The 23,368-nt window shown below is 35.5% G+C and overlaps 1 protein-coding gene across 4 annotated transcripts in view; it reads right to left on the minus strand.

Moving 5' to 3' along the window:
- Window positions 1–1,905: 1,905 nt before the first annotated feature.
- Window positions 1,906–23,368, minus strand: part of Robo1 (roundabout guidance receptor 1) — a 408,161-nt gene continuing 386,698 nt past the window's right edge. For all 4 annotated transcript variants that reach the window (XM_071615134.1, XM_071615132.1, XM_071615133.1 and 1 more), the window contains 4 exons: window positions 20,539–20,691; window positions 10,703–11,011; window positions 4,854–5,050; window positions 1,906–3,502 (listed from right to left, as the gene is read on the minus strand). In XM_071615134.1, coding sequence (XP_071471235.1) covers window positions 3,488–3,502; window positions 4,854–5,050; window positions 10,703–11,011; window positions 20,539–20,691 — 674 coding nt within the window. In that variant the 3' untranslated portion in view covers window positions 1,906–3,487. The remainder of the gene's footprint in view (window positions 3,503–4,853; window positions 5,051–10,702; window positions 11,012–20,538; window positions 20,692–23,368) is intronic.

Raw genomic sequence — 23,368 nt, forward strand, 5'->3', positions numbered from 1 at the left:
CCCCAGATCTCTAAATCCTGGGTCTCTGGATCCCCGACATGGCATGGAAGAATGTAAGAAACTTTCCTCCCAGCTTGCTACACTCAACCTATCTCAAACGACTCAGAAGTGTCTAGGGAGGGCCAATGGATAAGGAAATCAAGGCTGGACATCAGAGGCTACACATCAAGGGTTCAACAAATGGAGATCACCAGAAATTTTGGCAACAGCAATACCTCAAGCCCCCTGCCTCCCACCTCCCCATGCTTTCTACACATGGAGTCTGTTGAGAGCCACAGCCAAGTCGGAATGGCCCCTGGCATTTTGCCAGAAGTAATGGTTGAGAGGTGAGCCGCTAAGATGATGCTGGATTGAGATGCCACCTTGCAAAGATGGAAATTAGACTATATCTGAAATGAAAGCAAGCCAGATATGACCTAAATCTTCTGGAATTAGGATTACATTTTCTGCCTCTAGGCAGAACAGCAGCCCGATATACCAAATCTATATATGGAGAGCTTAAGTGACATGTTTGCAGCCCTGAATTGTGCAAAGAGTGCCGAAAACATCATTATCACCGCCCCTTGTATGGCCCTTGAATTCAGAAGCAAACAGACAAACAATAACACCAAGAATTTATTCCACAATTAGGTATTTCACAGTGAATTTTACTTACCGGAAACTGACCACCCTCATCCTTATACCACACTTATTCTTTTACTTTCATGCAAATATTTAAGAACAAACTATGTATGAAAATGGGGTTGCATGTGTAATGAATTTCAGTCCATAAATATAAGATCTTGTATTGTTTGTGGAGTTTACAAAGTCCATACCATATACATTAACTCACTAAATCATGACAATAGCTCCATGAGGTAGGTATTACTGAATTTACAGGTGAGGTACCTGAGACTTAGAGGTTAAGTAACATGTCCAAGGAAACATAGTCAAGACAAAACTGGGACTCAAATTCAGGGCCTTGATACACATAATTTGCATGTGTATTGCATACTATTAAAAAAGAAAGTCTTAACTAGTCTACCCATCAAGGAAAAGAAAAATTTAGGCCATTAAATATGCCTCTTCATTGTTTTCCTTCAAAAAGCTTGGAAACTGACTTGACCTGTGGACCTATTCATCTATAAATGGATGCTGGTGATTACGTCATTTTCACATATTTAAATTTCAAATTACACTGCTTTTTCAATTTTTTACTGATTTTCAAATTCTGATACACACAAAATTTAGGTAGGAGAACAATATATATGTCATAGCAAAAGAACCTTCAACAGTTTCTTTTGCTCTTATCATTTCCAAGACATGATACCCATCTCATCCATCCAAAGTTGAATGCTTAAAAATGCTGACTTTACCGTATCATAATGTGCAACCTGGTATATGTTTTCTAAAAATGTCACATGAATTTGTAACAAGAAGGAAGACAGTTACTAATGAGCAATTTGGATTCTTTTGGTCGACAGAATGTAGGCAGTTCAAACTTTACAAATCAGGTTTATCATAGTTGAATTCTGATTATTTTTGAAATAGGGTTACTGAAATTCAGATGCACATACATAAACAAATACAGCAAACCCTTAAGAGTTACTCTTTTACCAAATAACTAACTTCAAGCTCAGATTCATCTCACATTTTTCATGTCAGAGGAATTAAATGGGAATTTTTCCTTATAAGTAAAACCTGGATGCCCATAAAACTAATTGAGAATTTTTACTCTTTTGATAATATAGTGGTGAAATGTTCAGACAAAACGACTTTGTGATTAAATGAAGTAAATTTGATCAGCACACAATGGAAAAAAAATCAACACAAGAAAGAATGATGTATTTGAGAACATTTTTAATAAATAATGTGACAAAATTACTTTTCTGATTATTGGATTTTCAGTATGCAAAATTATGGCTAAAAATAAGAGGCTTCTTACATGAACATAATGAAAACATTAATCACATGGGTTGTTCCCTTAGTACTGCACACGCTTTCTATGAAACTTTCTCAAATAATCTAAGTGAGCACTTTTCATTTTTGGTGAACACCAGCCATTGTTTGTGGTTCAGTTTTGTTTGGCTTTGTTTTTCCAGTGGGGTCAGGCCTGATACCTGTGTATGAATAAATGTACATTTTTTTTTCTTCAAATAGCACCAATTATAAAGTCAATGAAATTCATATAATGACAAAAAAAGATCATAAAAATCTACAGTCAGAGGGCATCGTTTGGCAATTCAAAGCAGTAATGCCCTATTTGAGCTTATAAGGAAAGCTTGTAGGATTCTACATTGGCCACAACAAACTTAAACCATTTTTTTCTTTAAATCTAGGAAAGTAAGAACCCTCTAGTTCATGGCCCACGATAAAGTATGCACGTGACTCCACCATCTCTTATCATTCAAATATTCCAAATACAAACATAGAGCATTAACAAAACAGGTTAAAAACGCTTCTCAACATTTTTTTTTTAATAAGACAAAAAAGGTTAATAGTTACAATGGTTTACAAATAAAGTTTAGTGATTGTGCTTTTAAAACCAAAAAAAAAAAAAAAAAGATTAAAAACAGTGCATTACAAAAACAAAAATCAAATAAACTTCCTTAAGTGGCACTTCTGAAAGCTGAACTGACACTACCAGAAGAAATTTAGGCCAGTTAAGATAGGATGTCTTTACTCGATTGGTCATTAAAGGCATCCATTTGTTTGTAATGTGCATTTATAATTGCTTCTTGATTGAAAAATAGAACAAGATTTTTTTTGCTAGGCGTCCTTATGACAATGACTAGACAACCAGAGATGCAACTGGCTTAGCCCTCCTTATCAAAAAGTACATTTCCAATAAGAATATACTTCCATGGTTGAAATGAAGACAAAATAAAGTACCACCAGGGGTTGCAAAGAGTATATATTTACAATGTTTTTACCCCGTTCGAATTGTTTGTTGTTCTGCATTTGCTATATTTTTAGTTTCTCCCCACAAAGGGTGGTATGAAAGACTGATTTTAAAATCATGTTAAAATGAAATATGCTTTGATTTGCATTAGCAGTCGGTTATAGAAAGATTATACTTTGAGAGCCCTTGGCATGAGGTTGATAAATCAAGTTTGTATCTTCAATCAATATTTTGCTATAAGTTAGCTTGGTATATAAGCAGTGCAATGCCATATCTCAGGGGCAAAATGCAAAAGAACTGTTTGGTTCTTTCTTGAGGCTGATGACTGAAGCAAGAAGTTGATACACTTTTCTTGTTGGAAGTCAAGAGAAATGGTTCCAACAGCGAGGGGAAGAGAAAGGTTCTTCCTAGGGTTAGGGATCAAAGAGCAACAATAAAAACCCAATAACTTTTTTTTTTAAATGGTACCCCAATACGAGGAATAAAAACGACAATTTGTACATTCTGATTGCACTGAACATTTTATCTGGCGTCATGTGTCATCAGACATGAGGCATCTTGACTGATAATTTTCACATTAGATCGCACAAGCCTCTCTGGTTGTCTTCAGCTTTCAGTTTCCTGTAAAAGAGGCAGTATTGTTAAACTTGAAGATAAATCACAAGAGTATTGACTCGTCTTGTTTTTTAGGCATTTATTCTTACAGTCTAATGTTTTTTGTTTTTTGTTTTTTTTCACTCCATTCACTGGCTTAAGTTGAAAAGTGCTCATGACAACTAATTCATCTATCAACTTTAGTTGTCCTGATAGCAAATCCAACAGTTCTCTAACAAGCACCCAACTGTTTTGCACTGTGCCTCAGTGTTGTGGGGGCAGAACACAGGGCTCTGAAGGAGAAGGAATATGCTGAGTTCTCCATCCCTCTCCATCCCAACTCAATCCTAGAACTCTCCTTTGTTGACTTTAAATATTAGAATTAACTATAATGATTTTTTATCCTCCAACAGGGTTTTCCTACATAAAAAAGGCAAATTTGACAAAAAAATCTCTCCGAAGCATTTGCAGCAGGAAAGACTTTTTCCAAACTTCAAAATCAAAATACATTTGGCTTTAGACAGCATTCAATTAGACATGATTGGTTCTAATATTTTCTTCATTTATTATGAAGTTATAGTTTAATCCTCACCATCTATTTGAGGCTAAATATATTTGTAATAAAAAAAATTTATTCTGTGCTGATTTTTTATTAAATGTAGAAAACAATAATTTTTAAAAGGGAGGGGATTTTATAATATGACATGACTTGCAATTCTATCATGCATCATAATTTATAGATTCCAATAAGGGAGGAAATATTTGAATATTTAAAAGAGTGAAGGTGGAAGATATTGTCCAGGGCTGGGGCTGTGGCTCAGTGGTAAAGCACTTGCCTCAAATGGGTAAGGCGCTGGGTTCGATCCTCAGCACCACATAAAAATAAAGAAATAAATAAATGAGGATATTGTTTCCCATCTACAACTAAAATATATACATAATATATATATATATATAAAGTTGTGTGTCCAAATCAGCTAAATTGATCCTGGTGATTGCTAGACTGACAGGTAACATGGGCTATACACTCTCACATTATAAAACTCCACCACCTCACTGAGTTTTCATATAACACTAGGAATTACAGTATATCTAGATCTATAATTCTTATTTCCCAGCATTATCTTTGCCATGTATATTTCTTATTTGAAAATATTTTCAAAGAAACTACTACTGACATTTAAAATTATAAAATACATTTCAAGAAAATCCTTATATGCTCAGAATGTCGGTTTCTGACATCACAAACATTAGGGTATAGAGAAGTGTGTAACAAAAATAGTAATGTTTCTGCACACTGATGGATATTCCTAATTTTGAGGTTGACATATTAACTACAGTCTAATGAGGAAAAAAATTGGGAACAAAATAGAGATACCTCTAATTCTTCATTATTATCTTCTCCTCTTTCATATCCTCCAAGTACTTGCATTTCTGCAATATTTCTTCGACCTACATTTGCTTGTTCTCTTTGTCTGCTTCCTGATCCTCTTGATGACATTGAGCTTGAGGAACTGGGATCTCTGGGATTATTCGATGTTGGAAAAGTAGGTCTACAGTAAGGTAGAATATCCTCTGTGTAACAGAATATAATAAATGCATGTGAACACCACTGTGCACTTTCATTGTATAAAGCATCCCTCCTGTCTCGATAATTCTGAATGGGGAAGCATCAGTTATTGCAAAGAATAAATAAGGGCACTATAAAAGCATAATGAATAATGCACACTGGCTTTTGAAAATAAAAGTAGCAAGCCTTGTTTTCCTAGTAGTGGCTGGAGATTTGGATTGACTCCACTCCTAAGCTTATATCCACATCAGAATTCTCTTGGGACTGATAACACTTAAGGAAGTAAACCAAACCTGGAGTCGACTTGGTTTCCAATTCTATGTCATTCACCATGTGATCTCTGATCATTATTTAGGCTTTAGTTTCCATTTTTTTTCCAAAAAAGTGATAATAGAATCTACTTAGAGAAGCTCCTGGTGTTGATATAAAAACAGATAAGATAGTGAAATATACATGTAAGCTACAGAGTGTTCTTAAAAGGTAGCAGCAGAAATGAAACCCAGTCTTCTAGAACTACTAAATCAGAGCCAAGCCTGGGTTTACTCCCCAGCCACAGAGGTAGTCAACCCCACTTCAGTAATATGGAACTCTGGACTTCAGAAGCCTGTCATTGTTGCTGACTTTAAAACACAAGGCACGCTAGTCAATGTCCAGCTAGTACCCGAATTTCTATCTCCAGACTATTTTCAATTTACTGCCACTTTTATTGAAGATGCACCATCCAATTGCTCACATTTCTTTGTATCCTGTCCACTCTACCCTCTGAGCATGAAAGACATCAAAACCAATCTCTTCTACATATTTCTCCCCACCCCAAAATGCTTCCTCTGCCATCCACACTGTCTGAAGAAACCCCACTTCTTCTGACATGCCCACTGGTACTCTTCCTAGAGGAAGGGTCAGGTTGGAAGACTTGCCGCTGGCTCACAGCACCACTTCTAAATGATCACTCCTCCAACCTCGCACAAAAACGTTGTCCTCCTCCAAGTCTGAGCCATCTATCATTCTACTTCATCCACAGATGGGACTCATGGGGGTGTCCCAGTCCATGAGGATGAACACTCAGGCAACCTCTCTTCGGAGACTTGGTCACCTGTGGCCTTCGCCCTCTGTCCCTGTTTCAGAAACCTTTTCTTTCTATTGATTTCAGTTTTACCTGATATATCTGTATGTATAATACATTAAAAAATATATTCTGCTAAAACTTTGATTTACTCTCTTTTCTATAGGAATCAATACCTTCTTTCTTCACTGCTCAGCTGAGCTTCTTGAAAAGCAATTTTGACTCAGTATTGGTAGTTACAACTCCCATTCACTCCGTCTCCCCTGAAATCTATTCATGCCCACATTACTACTGTAAAACTCAAAAAATGGATAATGCTAACCAAGTTTCATTCCTTTATCTCTGGACTTCTCACTGCCCTTATCATTTAAATGTTTCTATTCTCTTAGTTCAGTACTCCTTCCTTCCTGACCAATCTTCCGGAGAATGTTTTTGATTTTAAGAAGTGCCTCTTGCATGCCAGCACCCCATAGTTCTCTTCTGTCAGCCCAGTGCCTCTTATTCATAGTATGCTATCTCTTCCATTCATCCTGGGTGATTTCCCTCACTTTTATAGACTGAACATTTTCCAGAATATAATTGCCATGAGGACAGGTATTTTTGTCAGCTTCACATATTGATATATTCCCCGTTTGACATATAATAGGTCATTAATAAATAGTTTCAAATGCCCGAATGAGTGAGCACCTTTAACTGCTATTTTCATCATTAGGTAACATTCATTTATATTTTCGACTCCCAAATTATGTCCTGAATCTTTGGGCCCTACAGCCAGCCTAACTGAACACCTCCTCAGACTCAGCATACAGACAATGATCTCATCCTGCCCATCTGCCTGAGATTTCATCCCCCTTTCTATTCTCTAGTACAACTACTGGTATCACTAATCATTAGGATATTCAAGGTAGAAAATTTGTATTATCTGAGATTCATTCTGCACTTTCAAAAACCTTCCTGTATGTCTTAAATGTACTTCCTCCATATATTTAAACATACAACAACTAAGGTTGATTTGACTCTAAGAGTTTCTTGAATTTTCCCAGTAACTCATCAATTCTCCGATATCCTGGTTTAAATTCTCTGCATCTCTTGTCTGGGAGTTGTACACATCTTCTAACACATCTCTGCCTCTACAGCTGTTACAGCTTCTCTCAACATCCTTCCTCTTTATATGATCTATGGGCGCCTATGATTTAAGCCTTCTTCACCTCAAGAGCTTCATCTTTGCACTTTTATTGATTGAATTTCCTACAATCTCCCCAATGGACCATACAGCTTTAAACACTGACTTTTCCACGTGAACAATCCACTTTCCTTGCCTGGCTAAATCCTACCCATGCTCAAACACTCAGTTTACATGTCAGTTGAATAGTTCTTTACTAACCTTCCGTCTCCCACAACAGTGAGCTAATTGTCCCTGTTTCAGACTTTCAAGTAGCATAATACCATGAAAAGTATACTGAATATAAAATAAAAATATTCATTTGGCTGAGACTTTAGGGCTGCCTAGAGGCTCAATGGCCAGCAATGATGGCCCTAGGGAGGCTGCAGAAATTTAAAAATTAAATAAAAAATATCCGTGAATTTATAGATTATCTGTCTCTCTCTTTCTGACTTCAGTTCCTTAGGGTCAAGGTTCATGCTTACACAAATCTTAGGACTTAGTACAATAATTAATAGCACAGTGGGCATTTGATAGATGCAGAAATAAATTGAACTAACAGAGGTAAATGCCAGCAAAAAGATCAGATGTTCAAGACTCAAAGACCACTCTTCTTAATTAAAAAGTACCATACATTACACATGTAAATCAGCGTGCCTCTTTCATTATAAATAATGTAAGTTGAATTATGAAGGTGAAAATTACAGCAAGCATAGAAATGATAATCTAATGACACATACAGAGGGCCATGGTTCAAAAAAAAAATTCTGAAAAGCAGTATACTCAATACTTCTCATGAAACAGAAAGAATTTCTTGTTTCAAGATTAATGGTTCCAGAGCTGGGGTAGAGCTCAGCGGTAGAAGGCTCGCCTAACGCGTGTGAGGTGCTGGGTTCTATCCTCAGCACCACATAAAAATAAATAAAAATAAATAAATAAAATAAAGGTTTTGTGTCCAACTACAACTAAAAAATATACATATATATCTAAAAAAAAAGGTTAATGGTTCCAGTATTAGTTCACTCATTAAATTTCTGAAGATCAATGTTTAAATTTCTTTCTTTGTCCCAATTTTGTGACACCAAGATTCTTACCAGGCTTGTAAAGTTTCCTCCTGAGGAATCCCACCTACTTTGGAGAGAGAGATTGCTCTGAGCAGGAAATTGGTCTACACTTTCTGGCAAGATATAAAATTCATAACTTACATCGTGACTTTTTATTGATGAATCAGTACTTGGAGCACTGTCACCATGAGCCAAAAGCTAGGTCCAGATCCACTCCAACTTAATTGATTTAAAAATAAGCAAGCACATTACTGAAACTTTGGGTTGTGGTGTCCTCTCCAGGGGTTTGTGGTCCCAGAGTGGAGGTGACTGAAGAGCAAAGCAGAACTCTCCACCTCACTACTGAGTGCACACCTGCAGTAGGAGTCCAGACTTCAGTCCCTGAAAAAAGCCAAACTTCCCTCCATGTTGAAGGGAAGTTCACGACTACCCAGATGCCCACAGTGGACAGAGCAACAGACTGATGTCAGAGCTTACCACGACATAATCTCTATAGGGAAGTACCCTTAGCTTTCCTGTCTACTACCCTCTCTCTTTCCTGACTCCTCCATCAAGCGAATTTTATTCTAGAATCTCTTCCTCTTAAATGGTTTCTTCTCCTTATTTATAAAGTACATGTTCAAATCTCTCGTCCTCAAACATTTCCACCAATTTGACTTTCCTGCCAACCCTACTGCAGCCCTTCCTCCTCTTCAACCCAACTTTCTGGGAAGAGGTTTTGCCAACACCTCCCTTTCCAAATTTCCATTCACTTTTCAATCCTCTGAATTCTGGCTTCTATTTTGCATACTGCACTGAAGAGTTTTGTTTGTTTTAATACTACTAGTACTCATGGGTGATGTATTACAAAAATCCTTTCCTCCTCCATTATTTCCAGGTTATTTTTTTGGGGGGTGGGCAATGCTGAGGGTCAACTCAAAGCCTCTCATACGTGTTAGCAAGCTCCCTACCCCTGAGCCACACCCCAACATGAGCACACTATGTTCAAAACCCTGGATAATTTTGATTATTATCTGTAGACAGGACAATCTCAGTTTCCTTTACAGAGCATGGATTCTCTGCCTGTTCTCTAATTATAATCTTCTGTGGCTGGTGGTGACACTTTGGGACATCTCACTAGAAACTATTGTACTCGTCTCTTCCTATTTCCACATTCACCAATCTCCTCTAAGTAGATTAAAAACAAAGTTAACAGAATGCTACAAATTAGTCTTGAGGTTTTTTTCTCCCTGAGAACTGATGGCTAACCATTTACCAGCATATCACCGCTGATATTCAGCTTTTGTAAATCACAATTATCACCTCTGTGTCCTTGGTTCCAAAATCTACTCTACCCACAACCTTCCTCCTGATCTTTAAAAACAATCTTCTACTTTCTTATTGATTTTGTTTATATCTATCTGCTCTTGTCAGCATCTTCATTTAAGACTAAATTTATTTTCCCCATGAAAATTATTTTTTCTTCTTTTTTCTATATTGGTTAATATAATTGTGCTCAATTATATTACAAGTCAGACAGGGCCACCTAATCAACATTTGGATAATTGTCTTTAACTGGATTACTTCAATTTACATTCTGACATCTGATGAGTCATCAAGTCCTATTGGGCCCATCTCTGAAATGCAGATGTAGGCTGTTTTCTCCTTTTCATTCAATCCATTTTAATTCAGTGGTTTCACATTTTATGCCTGGATTATCACTGCACTATTCCACCTGGTTCCAGTCTCTTTCTGTGCCATACAGCCCAGGTAGTTATTTTGCTAAAGTCAAATCTGATTGCTATTTCTCACTCAAAATTCTTTATTGGCTCACTATATCCTACATCATAAATCCCAAACTCTTTTGAAGAGTATCTCTGGCCTTTCCAATCTAATTACCTTTTCTATTTTTACCATTTTCCATTTATCCCCTGGCCTTAAGCATCCTATTCTTCAACCAAACTGGAAACCACTGTTCATCAAACATTCATTTTCACAATTTCATGGTTTTGTTCGGCCTATTTTCTCTATCTGATATCCTGTTTCACCTGTGGAACCTGTTGAAATCATTCTTTAGCTTTAGATTTCATGGAGAAAATAATTTCCAGCTTGAATTAGGATGCTGACAAGAACACAGATATAAAGAAAATCAATAAGAATGAAGATGATTGGTTTTAAAGATCAGGAGAAAAGTTGTGGGTAGAATGAATTTCAGAGCCAAGGACACAGAGGTGATAATTGTGTGATTTACAGAAGCCAGGGTACATGCCTGGCTCCATGATAAGGAGCGAACTTCTTGATCTTACCTCTCTTCATATAGCCCTAGGTAGCCTGTGTGCCTTGCAAACACCTGCTCATCTGTGTTTTCTATGCATGAGTAAATCAGTACCTTGGATGAGATGAGTCTTTGCTGGTGGAAGGTCTCGCTTTGCTGCCTTGTTTCCTCGTCCTTTCCCATCATTTTGCTGTTCCTGTGCTTCTCTGGGATCACCCGGGTTTGTTCGCAGGTCAGCAACCTGCCTTCCGTCCAATACTTCTCTCCCCTTGTAACTGCCTCCTTTTCGATCTGACGATCTGTCTGTTCTGGTTTCTGCAGAAGGGAGTTTTGGCACCATTACAGGTCGTACCTCCAGCTGTGCCTTGGATTGGACAGTAGGTGATTTTATAGCAGGTGGTGGCACCGGGGGAGGTGGAAGATCTAAAAAGAAATATTTAAAATATTTTAAGAAGTTTGCCACTTAGAAAATAATCAAATATTACTGGAGTCACATTCAACCATGAAATATTGTATCTTAAAGGAACCAACTGAAGACAGCCAATGAATAAGACAACTGCCAAATTCAATGTTCTCTCATTGTCTAGCAAGGGACTACTGAATGACAGTATTGGGATGTAGAGATTATCTTCTGGGACAAACAGTACTGAGCACAGGCACTGGAGTTTCCCCTACTCCATTTAGGGCAAGACTTCCTGATTGATTTCAGCATAATATTGTTGATCCCAGATACATGCTCTCACACCCTCAGATAACCACACCAGATTGAGTGAACTTGGCACTTCAGTTGAGACTTACTGGTCATTGTCCAATCCAGCCTAAATCCCTTCTCATTTTGTAGACAAGAAAGCTCTAGATAGTTTTAAAGCTAATTCCAATCTCAAAAGCAGGATATGACAGAATCAGGACTAATGCCTTTGTATTCTAAATTTCTGGTTTAGTGTTCTTTATGCTTCTTCATTTAATCACGTTTATAATCTCACATCCATTGATGGACTCTCTCCCTTCTGTATAGATCTGCGAGTTTTAAGCCACATAAGTACTAATATAAATACAGATTAATTTCTTCATATATATGTTGTGTATATATATATATATATATATATATATATATACTTATAACTATATTTAAATAATATAAATAATAAATTAATTTAATTTCTTACATTGTAGACATATACAAGAATGAAAGTAGGCATAACATTTGATAACTAGAAAATATTTGTTTTATTTAAACAGTACACTCTTTTATTTATTTTTTATTTTTGTTACTGGGGATTGAACTCAGGGGCACTCAACCACTGAGCCACAACCCCAGCCCTATTTTGTATTTTATTTAGAGAAAGGGTCTCACTGAGTTGCTGAGCACATTGCTTTTGTTGAGGCTGGCTTTGAATTCATGATCCTCCTGCCCCGGCCTCCAGACACACTGAGATTACAGGCGTGTGCCACCAACACCAGCCAGTACACCCTTTTAAAATGAATCATACAAACATTCCAGGGAGAAAAGATAGATATGTCTTAATAATATTTGATAAATTAGTAGAGGAATATGAACAGATTTTGCAAGTTAGATTGTTTGAGCTATGGTATGAAGGATGGATTAAAATTAGAAAAAATTTCACTTTGGGAGGCCATGAGGTTATTACGATTGCTCATATAAGTAATGACAGAAAATGGAACAATGTTGGTGGTTGTTCAAATGAAGGGCATCTTGAGACACTGAGGAAGGAAAAGCAATATCACCTAATGATCAATGGAATATAGCATGGGGGTGTGGGTGAAGGGAACGTAAGATGACTTTTAGGATTTTAGCCATAGATGGTTAAGTAGATAAGAAAAACATTACCAAAGGTATGGAATGTAGGAATAAGGAAAGAAGAATGATGTTATAAAGAAAGAGTGTGAGCTCAGTTTTAGAAAAGTGAATGGGAGGAGCTTTAGAGGTAGCCAGATAGAGATGTAGGATAAGTAAAGGCATATAAAATCTGAATTTCAAGAGTGTCAAAACCAGAGAAACAGAGATTTGGGAATTAACAACATAGTTATGTTTTCAGTCATGTCTTTAGAGATGTCTACAATAAATAGCCTAAAAAGTATTCATAAAACATTTCTTAAATATTTAGTACTATAAGATTTTAAACAAAAAGTATACATTTACATAGTAAAAAATTTTAAACATTTTTTATCGATTTAAATTTAAAATTACAACATTTAGTGGCTCCCCATCTGCATTTCAAATCTCCAATGCTGAATTTTCAGAGTAATCAATCTGAACTATTTTCTATAGAACATTCCCCAAAACACAGCACCTTTACATGTTCAAAACACTAGAAAATCTAGGGATAACAGGAACATATCTCAAAATTGTAAAGGCTATCTATGCTAAGCCTCAGGCCAACATCATTCTAAATGGAGAAAAATTCATTCTCTCTAAAAACTGGAACAAGGCAGGGATGCCCTCTTTCACCACTTCTATTTAACATAGTTTTTGAAACACTGGCCAGAGCAATTAGACAGACAAAAGAAATTAAAGGGATATGTATAGGAAAAGAAGACTTAAATTAGCACTATTTGCTGATGATGTGATTCTATACCTGGAAGACCCAAAAAGCTCCACCAGAAAACTTTTAGAACTAGTAAATAAATTCAGCAAAGTAGCAGGATATAAAATCAACTCCCATAAATCTAAGGCATTTCTGTATATCAGTGATAAAGCCTCTGAAAAGGAATTGAGGAAAACTACCTCATTTACAATAACCTCAAAAAAACATAAGATACTTGGGAAACAACTTAATGAAAGAGGTGAAAGATCTATACAATGAAAACTACAGAACCCTAAAGAAAGAAATCAAAGAAGAACTTAGAAGATGGAAAGATCTACCTTGCTCTTGGATAGGAAGAATTAATATTATCAAAATGACCATACTACCAAAAGCACTATACAGATTTAATGCAATTTTGATCAAAATCACAATGGCATTCCTCATAGAAATAGAAAAAGCAATCATGAAATTCATCTTAAAAATAAGAGACCCAGAATAGCTAAAGCAATCCTTAGCAGGAAGAGTGAAGCAGGGGGCATCGGACCTTAAACTATACTACAGAGCAATAGTAACAAAACCAGCATGGTACTGGCACCAAAACAGATTGATAGACCAATGGTACAGAATAGAGGACACAGAGACTAACCCACAAAATTACAATTATCTTATATTAGACAAAGGTACCAAAAACATGCATTGGAGAAAAGATAGCATCTTCAACAAATGGTGCTGGGAAAACTGGAAATCCATATGCAACAAAATGAAATTAAACCCCTATCTCTCACCATGCACAAAACTCAACTCAAAGTGGATCAAGGACCTAGGAATTAAACCAGAGACTTTGCATCTAATAGAAGAAAAAGTAGGCCCTAATCTTCATCATGTGGGATTAGGCCCCCAACTTCCTTAATAAGACTCCTATAGCACAAGAATTAAAACCAAGAATCAATAAGTAGGATGGAATCAAACTAAAAAGTTTCATCTCAACAAAAGAAACAATCTGTGAGGTGAACAGAGAGCCTACATCCTGGGAGCAAATTTTTACCCCTCACACATCAGATAGAGCACTAATCTCTAGGGTATATAAAGAACTCAAAAAGCTAAGCACCAAAAAAACAAATAATCCAGTCAACAAATGGGCTAAGGACCTGAACAAACACTTCTCAGAAGAGGATACACAATCAATCAACAAATATATGAAAAAATGTTCATCATCTCTCATAATTATAGAAATGCAAATCAAAACTACTCTAAGATATCATCTCACTCTAGTCAAAATGGCAGCTATTATGAAGACAGACAAAAATAAGTGTTGGCGAGGATGTGGGGGAAAAGGTACACTCATACATTGCTGGTGGGTGTATGTGATTCTATACCTGGAAGACCCAAAAAGCTTCACCAGAAGCTTTTTGGTGCGACCAATATGGGAAGCAGTATGGAGATTCCTTGGAAAACTGGGAATGGAACCACCATTTGACCCAGCTAACCCTCTCCTCGGTCTGTACCCAAAAGACTTAAAAACAGTATACTACAGGGATACAGCCACATCAATGTTTCTAGCAGCACAATCCACAATAGCTAAACTGTGGAGTCAACCTAGATGTCCTTCAATGGATAAATAGATAAAAAAATGTGGCATATATACACAATGGAATTTTACTCAGCAATAAAAGAGAATAAAATCATGGCATTTGCAGGTAAATGGATGGCATTGGAGAAGATAATGCTAAGTGAAGTTAGCTAATCCCCCAAAACAAATGCCAAATGTTTTCTCTCATATGAGGAGGGTGACTCATAGTGGGGTAGGGAGAGGGAGCATAGGAGGAATAGAGGAACTCATAGGAGGGAAAAGGAGGGGGCAGGGGATTAGCAAGGATGGTGGAATGTGATAGACATCATTATCCAAAGTACATGTATGAAGACACGAACTGGTGTGAATATACTTTGTATATAACCAGAGATATGAAAAATGTGCTGTATATGTGTAATAAGAATTGTAATGCATTCTGCTGTGATTTATTTAAAAAAAAAAAAAAAAGAAACAACAACAACAACAAAAAACAGGGTGGCCAAGTCATAAACTCAAAGAAGCAGCATTCATAGACAAGGACCACCAAAAATGGTCACACTTGAGATTATGTATAGTGTTTATCTGATAATCTACAGATGGCAAGTCTGATAGAAAGTACCAGACACAAGTATATAGCCTTCTGTGTTTAATAACATGAATTGGATTTTACTTTTTTCTTTTAAACATGTTATCATATACATTTTTATAAATATATACTTTTTTGAGAAGTTTTCATAACAATTTGTTCTATTAATATATAATTTATGTAGCCAATGACTTCAGAGGAATATGTAGGCTATTTCCAGTTATTTTATTATTACTGACAATGTTCTACCAACTATCATTTACATGTACCAACATGAGAAACTTAAATGTTAAAATTGTGACTTGAAGATTTTTACTATAGTATATTGAAGGACCTAGAAAGCATCAGTTTTAATCTAGGAGTCTATTCTTGTATTTAAAAACAATGAATGAACGCTTTCTTTTTTCCTAAAAAAATTGTAAGATTTTCTTAACTAATTTTCTCTTGACATTATAGGCTAAAGCTTAAGGCATTAGGATTCATGGCACTGGTCTTTGAAAGAAGCAGCTTGAACTCACATTTTTTTTAGTACCAGCTGCTGTACTTGAGAACCCATTATAAAAAGTGATCAAAGTTTTAATTTCAGTTTCTTGTTGTTGGCCTTCAGGGGCTTAACATGTTCAAGTGTCATATCAATAGGCTCAACATATTAGTTAATAGGGTGGCCAAAGTAGAGCCAACAGTACTAATTTCCCTCTGATGTTAAAATTCTAAGTATTCTGTCTTGCAATTGGATTGCCATTGTTACTAGTACATGAATTACTTCCTTTGTCCATTATTTCAGTGGATTTTTCAAAAATATTACTTAAAAATAAGTACTAGATGTGTAAGTCCTCCCTCATCTGCTACTTGTTGATCAAGTTAACAGAAAGAGTTAAAAACCAGACCATAACGAAGGGCCTAAAGGCAGGAGACCCAAGGCAGAGTGCTTCTAAGTTCACATTGAACCTGGGACTAAAAACAAGAGGAAGGGAAAAATCCTCATTCAGAGCATACCCAGACTGTAGATGCATTTCTCTACTCTCTATTTACTGTAAACATAAACCAGGTTATAAACTCAGGTTATCAGGAAGCAGATGAATAAAAGCCACTACCATCAAATCAAAAAGTATCTGTGTTTATCAGCTATCAAAGCTAACAATTACCACTAACACAAGATCATACAAAGTCTTGGGAACATATAACTCTTAAGACAAAACCTATTACCACATGTTCCATTAGGTGCTGTCTGTAACACAGGTCAAAAGTAGAACTCAGTGATGATTTAAAGATTCCAACTTCCTGTATATAATCGTCACTGTGTTTAATTGACAATTATAGAGGAATACTAGCAGGTTTAATTTCTCATATAAACACGTTTGCCCGAGAAATTATTTAGGATTATAAAATGATTATAAACTCAAACCAGGCATAATCACGTGTAAACAATACACCTATGTGAAATAGTTTTTTCACGTAATTCATGTCATAAAGTAGTTCAAATTGGGTTTAAGAACTGGAATTATGGACCTGATTTACATGTGTGTGTGTGTATGTGTGTGTATTCTTTCTTTATATAAGAATATTAACTCACTTCTTACACAAGACTCTAAATAACAAATTATATAGCATGTACAGAAATATATAAGAACATGTGTATGCAGACAATTCTGCCAGCACAGCATTAACTCACTATAGAGATTCGGCAGCCTATTTACTTAACTGCTTAAAGTCCCAAGACCTTGTAATTAATGATAAATCAAGTCAAAATAACATCATTCCAAAGAGTGTGGCAAATTTATAATTTATGAAAAGTAGAGCTAGAGAAATAACATAGATTTGGTTTTTAAATCAAGTATGTAAATGTATTGGAAAGGTTGAAAAGAGGGGGTGGGAAGAATCTATTAGAAGGTCCTAGAAATGCACTTGTGCTTGGCTTTAACTCCATAAGACTTCAGCTGATAAATATTCATATATTTTAATCCTATCCTCCATCTGGGTTAAACTTGAACGTGGCAAATATGAAATAAATAAATAATCAGATGCTGCCTGTCAGTCTGACTGTGGTGTGAAGCACGATGCCTTGCATTCAGCAGTCCCACAATGCAAGCATTCTGGAGGGGCTGGTAGAATCTTAGGGACCAGAATATGTCCCCCTAAAATTCATATCAAAAAGTCCTAACTTGAGCTCATAACCCACTTGAATCAAATTGTGAAATATGATATATCAAGAACTATGTAATGTTTTGAACAGCCAACAATAAAAAAAAAAAAAAAAAAAAAAAAAAAAAGTCCTAACTCCCCATACCTCAGAATGTGACTGTATTTGGAGTCTCTAGAGAAGTTATTAAAATGAATTCTCTGGTGTGAGTTTTCATCTAACCAATGGCCTTCTAAGAAGTGGAGATAAGGACACAGATACACGCAGTTGGAAGATTATGTAAGACACAGAGACAAGACCATCATCTTGAAGCCAGAGAGGCTTCCCAAGACACCAACCCTGCTGTCACCTTCTTAGTGATTTTCTAACCTCTAGAGCTCAGGAAAGAAATGTCTGTTGTTTAAGTCACCCAATCTTTGGTAGATTGTTATGGCAGCCTTAGCAACTAATATGGGGACTGAGAAGACTCATTCCAGATCACTCTCTCAGTTCAAAGTTACTCTTTATTCTTCTTCATAGAGTTTACAAAAATTCTACCAAGGGAATACAGAATTTGAACTAAATTTACAAAGTAAAAGAGCTACAAATGCAAAACTAATACATCATGTTCTAGACAGTGGACAAAAATCTATAAACTACAATCAAGCTCATCCATCAGTCTATGCATTACATTCAGAAAAAAGAAAAGCCAACAAACCTTCCATATCTTACTGATATGTGGAATTCACATTTTAACATTTGTTAGCTTTTTAAATTCTATCTCCTCCCGACTTCTCCTTTTAAATTATTATACAAATTTTGTCTGCTTTGAGCTTCATTGTGGAATGGTTTGTGTTTAAAAAATATAATGTAGTAAGTTGATAAAAGAATTTGTGAGAAAATGACTTTTCTCTCTGTCATATCCATAGCCATCAAGACTATGTACATTTCAGCAGGGTAGGTAGCTCAGTGGTAGACTCCTTGCCCCACTCATCTGAAGCCCTGGGTTCAATCTCTAGCATTATGGAGTATGGGGATACATGAATTTCTTTTATTTGATGCATTAAGAAATATCTGCATTTTTGTGGTTTTAATTAATTGATGTGCATGCTAGGATATGTATAAAATATAGCTTTATTACTTTTTCTCCTACCCACCAGTAAACATGCTGAATTAAATTCAAGAAATATTAGTATAATAAGCATAACTTAGCAAAATGTTGAAGGGAAGTTAAATATATAATTTAAAAACAGTTTTAGTTATTTCTCCATTTGATCTAATTTTGTTACCTAAAGAAAATAATTATTAGCTTCTATATTAAAGTATGTACTATGATAATTTTGCATAATCACTTTTGTGAAATAAGCAATTAGAAATCCAAATAATGTTTCAGATTAACTTTTTGGCTTTACACATGTTTCAATATAGTTCTTTGGTATTCCTGAAATTAAATTTAAAAAAAAAATAACCTGTGTGCTTCATCATTCAATTTAAGTTATTATTCAGGGATTAGTTAGAATTTACATTTAATTATTAAACACACTGAAATAAGTACTGTGGAATGAGGACAACAAATACAGATAACAATTTTCAAGCACAGTGTAATTCATAACTACAATGCTGTATTTTTCAACTTGGCATGTTTGCATTACTTAAAACATTTTCAGGGGGCATTATTCAATGCCATGTTTCCCAAAGAAACACACATAAATAAGAGGTGGAAAGATCTGCTTTAGGCAGATTTTCCCTTATGCATTCAATTTAGATGTGTTTACATCCAGGCTCCATGTTGGCCAGTTTTCCAGTTAGGAGCACTCTCTTCTAGATAATAAAAATTGATAAAACAGCCATAAAACTTGTAAAATGGCATTACAGGGATCCCATAAATGTAAAATGGCTGGTAGAGTTTGGGAATTTACACCTAGTGTTTGTCCCCTCACAGAGGCAAATACGCACAAAGCCACTGTAATAACCCTTCGAAATCAGATAATATTCTGACAGCTCAGTTTCACTGACAAAAGAGTCCTGGGCAGAAGCCAGGAGGCCCAGGTGCGCTGTGTCACGCCAGTATTTAATGTAGTCTAATATCAGATAGATGCTAGTGAGAGAAAGTACTCAGAATAAAGTACAGATAATAGCCCGGACAGCCACTCATTGCAAAATTACTTGTGCTCATCGTGCTGTGAGCTTTGTATTAAATTTTTCTGTCAAGTGGCAGGAATCACAGGGAGAAGTACCTCAGAAAACCCTCCTCGTAACCTTGGATAAGGATCTATAATATTAGGTTTTCATATGATAATGGCAAATGATGCCCTTTTTGAAAAATTGCTGACTTGTAATGAAAGTCCTAATCAGATTGTGGTTGCAGAGGACCAGGAGGTGGGGAAACTGTGCCTGTGACACCCTTTGTCCCCCACCCCTTTAGCAAATTTAGAAAACTTGACAAGGTGGGTGAGTCGGAGAGAATTTATCTTACATGCATTTCCAGCGAAGCCCGTGGCGTTGTGTTATAAAATGAGAAGGTGGCGGTTTAATAAATGCTGGGCCACCTGAGGCACTTTCATTAAAGTCTTTCTCTAGACAACATCACAGTGTTTGCATTCTCCTCCCATGCTCCCTTGAGAATACAAGCAGCCCCTCTTCAGTGAGAGTCGATATCGTATGTGAAGGCATGAAGAAGATGATTTGATTTGCCTTTTGGTGCACAAAATAACTGGGTGTGATACCACTGTGGGTAGAATTAATATTCACACAAATGTATTGTCTTCTGTTTGAATGTTATGTTGTAAAAAAAGTAAAATGAAAAAAAAAATAGAGATACTTTGGAGGAATCTGACAAAAGTCAATCCTCTGCCATTATTTCAACTATAGTCACATCCAGTTGTTTGAAAAATGAAAACTTCAAAATATTAAAGGTATACACTTCTTCTTAAATAATCAACTTATTAGAAAACAATAAGGGCTAGAGGAAACTTGACAAGCTATGGAAGTAGATCACTCCTGTACATAATGTGACACTTACTATCAATGAATTTTTAATGTAATTTCTAATGTTAGTGAACCCATTCACTGATCCCAGAGAGGCAGGGTAAACAGGCGGGATTCATAGGTGCTTTTCAGTGGACTTACCATCTGTGTAGGCTTCTCTGCGCAGATGTCCTGGCTGGTGTTTTTGTTTCTTGGCTGGTCTGGCTTTCTGCATGACCGCAGCACTCATGTTGCTGTCTGTAGACACAGGACTTGTGGGCCTCGGGCACTGAGATGCATGAAAATGTCGGCGACCTGGGAAAGAAACAACAGAGCCAGACTCATCAGTGAATATTAATTATCAACAGGAACAACAACAGCAAAACACTGAAGCTAGGAACAGTCCTAATTTTAAAAATCACTTGAATAAAATCTAACAAATAGTAGGCTGATGATACTTATTTGGTAAAGAAAAACATTCCTTTTTTTTTTTTTTTTTTTTTGTGGTGCTGGCTATTGAACCTAGGGCCTTGTGTATGTGAAGCAAGTACTCTACCAACTAAGCTATATCCCTAGCCCCACATTCCCATATTTTTGCAACTAGTGTTAGTAATATGTTCTTGGACAAAAATATTAATTAAAATTTTGCATAATATATTCAATGTTTGTTGTTTTCTCCAAAGAGTCAGAGTCCTTAAAAAATTCATGTTCTAAGAATGAACTGTTCTAATCACGTCCTTATTTTAGCTAAATATGTATTTTTGACATTCTATGATGGCAGAATCCAATGTATTTCTTTTGAGGTGATCTAAAATTATCTATCTCACATATTTAGATGAACCAAAAATGACTTATATCCCTTTTCTGTCTCAAGATATTTGCTGATTCTAGATAATGTGACTCTTCTAAACACTGTGTTTTGGTGGAGGTAGAGGTAGTTTTGGTTATTTATTTTTGGAGAAACATTACTCCCAGATACCAATGGGAACTGAATTTACCAATCAGACATGGTGCATTTCAGTGCTATCAAATTCTCTGGCTCTCCTACGTAGATGATCTATTACAACAGGTACAACATACTTAACCCAGAAGGGCAATGAAGAGCCACTGGCCTTCTGGTGACCTTCCCTATTTTGGTTTCTACAAAATCCAGTCACAAACCCAGAACTCCTTAGTACCATAAGAAATTTCAAACAGACCCGACAACATATATATTGACTATAAACAGAAGAAGCCACATATAGAGAAATGAACACATTTAAAAATGCTAACCCAAGCATATTAAATAATAGACATTAATGCAGCCAAGTGAGAAGCAAGGTGATTGGATTATTCATTTATATTAACTTCAAGTCACATGGTGAGCATCACCATTTCCTGAAAAGAACACTGCAATAGGCAGACATGTATTTAGTTCATTATAATCATGAGCCAAGAGAAAACCAGAAATGCTACTCAATTACAATATAATAAAATATTAAACCAAAACCTCTCCTTAGCTGTGATAGAGACTATTACAATTAAAGTTACATATCCATGAAAACAGAGAATTAGGGCTGAGAGGAAGCCCATCACTCATTCTATTGTGTAAGGCCATCCACTGCTCATAGACCCTGAGGCATAAAGTCCTTTACAGATGAATTTTCAACATCATTTCTATGTTTTCCTGATTTAATGAACTGAAAAACACCCTTAATGCAATCGGAAAGTAGTGGTCTGAGATGCTTAATTTCCTGTATTTTTTTTTAACAGAGAATTAAAGAGGAAAGGGAAACAAAAGCTATATATAAGGTTATTTATTCATTAAGAGAATTAGGTTTGCATATTTTACTGAATTCAGCAGCTACTGGAAGAAAAGATATTAGTCCAAATTTCATAAAATATAGACCTGACTAAAATAAATAAATATATATATATATATATATATATATATATATATATATATATTCCATAGTAATAGGATGAAGAAAATTAGAAATCTTTTTTTCTGCAACATATTCAGGATAAAAAATTTATAGAGATGACTTAACGATGCAAGTTAAATTTTCTCTGAAAATATTCTATACTGATAAAAAATAATGACAAATGAAGTATCTAGAAAACAGAAAATTACCAATGTGGTAGTTGTTAATAAAACAACTAAGTAACAAGTATCAATTGTTGTGATAGTCTTTTCTTTTCCCTAAATATTATCTCTTTTTTTGATGACCACATTCTTTTATTCTACTACTTGCATTTTTACAGCTCCAGAAATACAGATGCATGCGTGTGCACACACACACAGACGCACACGCACCACACAATAATATGAATGTATGTCTTCATGTAAATATATATTCATCCTACACAAATTAAATCATAAAATATGTTTTATATTCAAATTATTTTCTTTATCATACTTGGGAGGAGAAGGCAATAAGCAAAAATGGGTTAAAACATAAGAAGAGATACATTCTCATTAAAAATAGGTTACTGGCAATGAGAAAGGGAAATAGAAAATTTATAATGTGCATCTGGATTAAAACCTGCTCTCTCTCAATTATTAGATCAAAGAGGGAAAATATTTATGCTTGAAAATGTGTGTGTATTATCCAAATCTTTAATTTTTCCCAATTAAATTAATATTCTAGTTTGAAAAGACACGAGGAAATGAGTTTCAAAAAGAAATAGCCTATTTTCCAATGGCTGACTGTCCCACCTGGATATGTAAATATTTCTTTGACAGAACATCTGATTAAATGAAATAAAAGAATTATCACAATAAATTTTATCTGGGTTACTTTATACATACTATGCATTGAGCAACACAAAGCTCATTTAACTGAGTAAATACATACCTTAAAGAAACTAGACCAATCAGTGTGAAACAGACACACAGATATACAGTCATATATATTTTTACAATTATACTTAAAATGAGGACATTTGAATTAGCTTCTTTTTACTCTCATTTATATAGCGTTTATTAAATAAATGCAGAATTTAGAAGTTT

This window comes from Marmota flaviventris, chromosome 8 (assembly GCF_047511675.1).
Source record: "Marmota flaviventris isolate mMarFla1 chromosome 8, mMarFla1.hap1, whole genome shotgun sequence".
Lineage (NCBI taxonomy): Eukaryota > Metazoa > Chordata > Mammalia > Rodentia > Sciuridae > Marmota > Marmota flaviventris.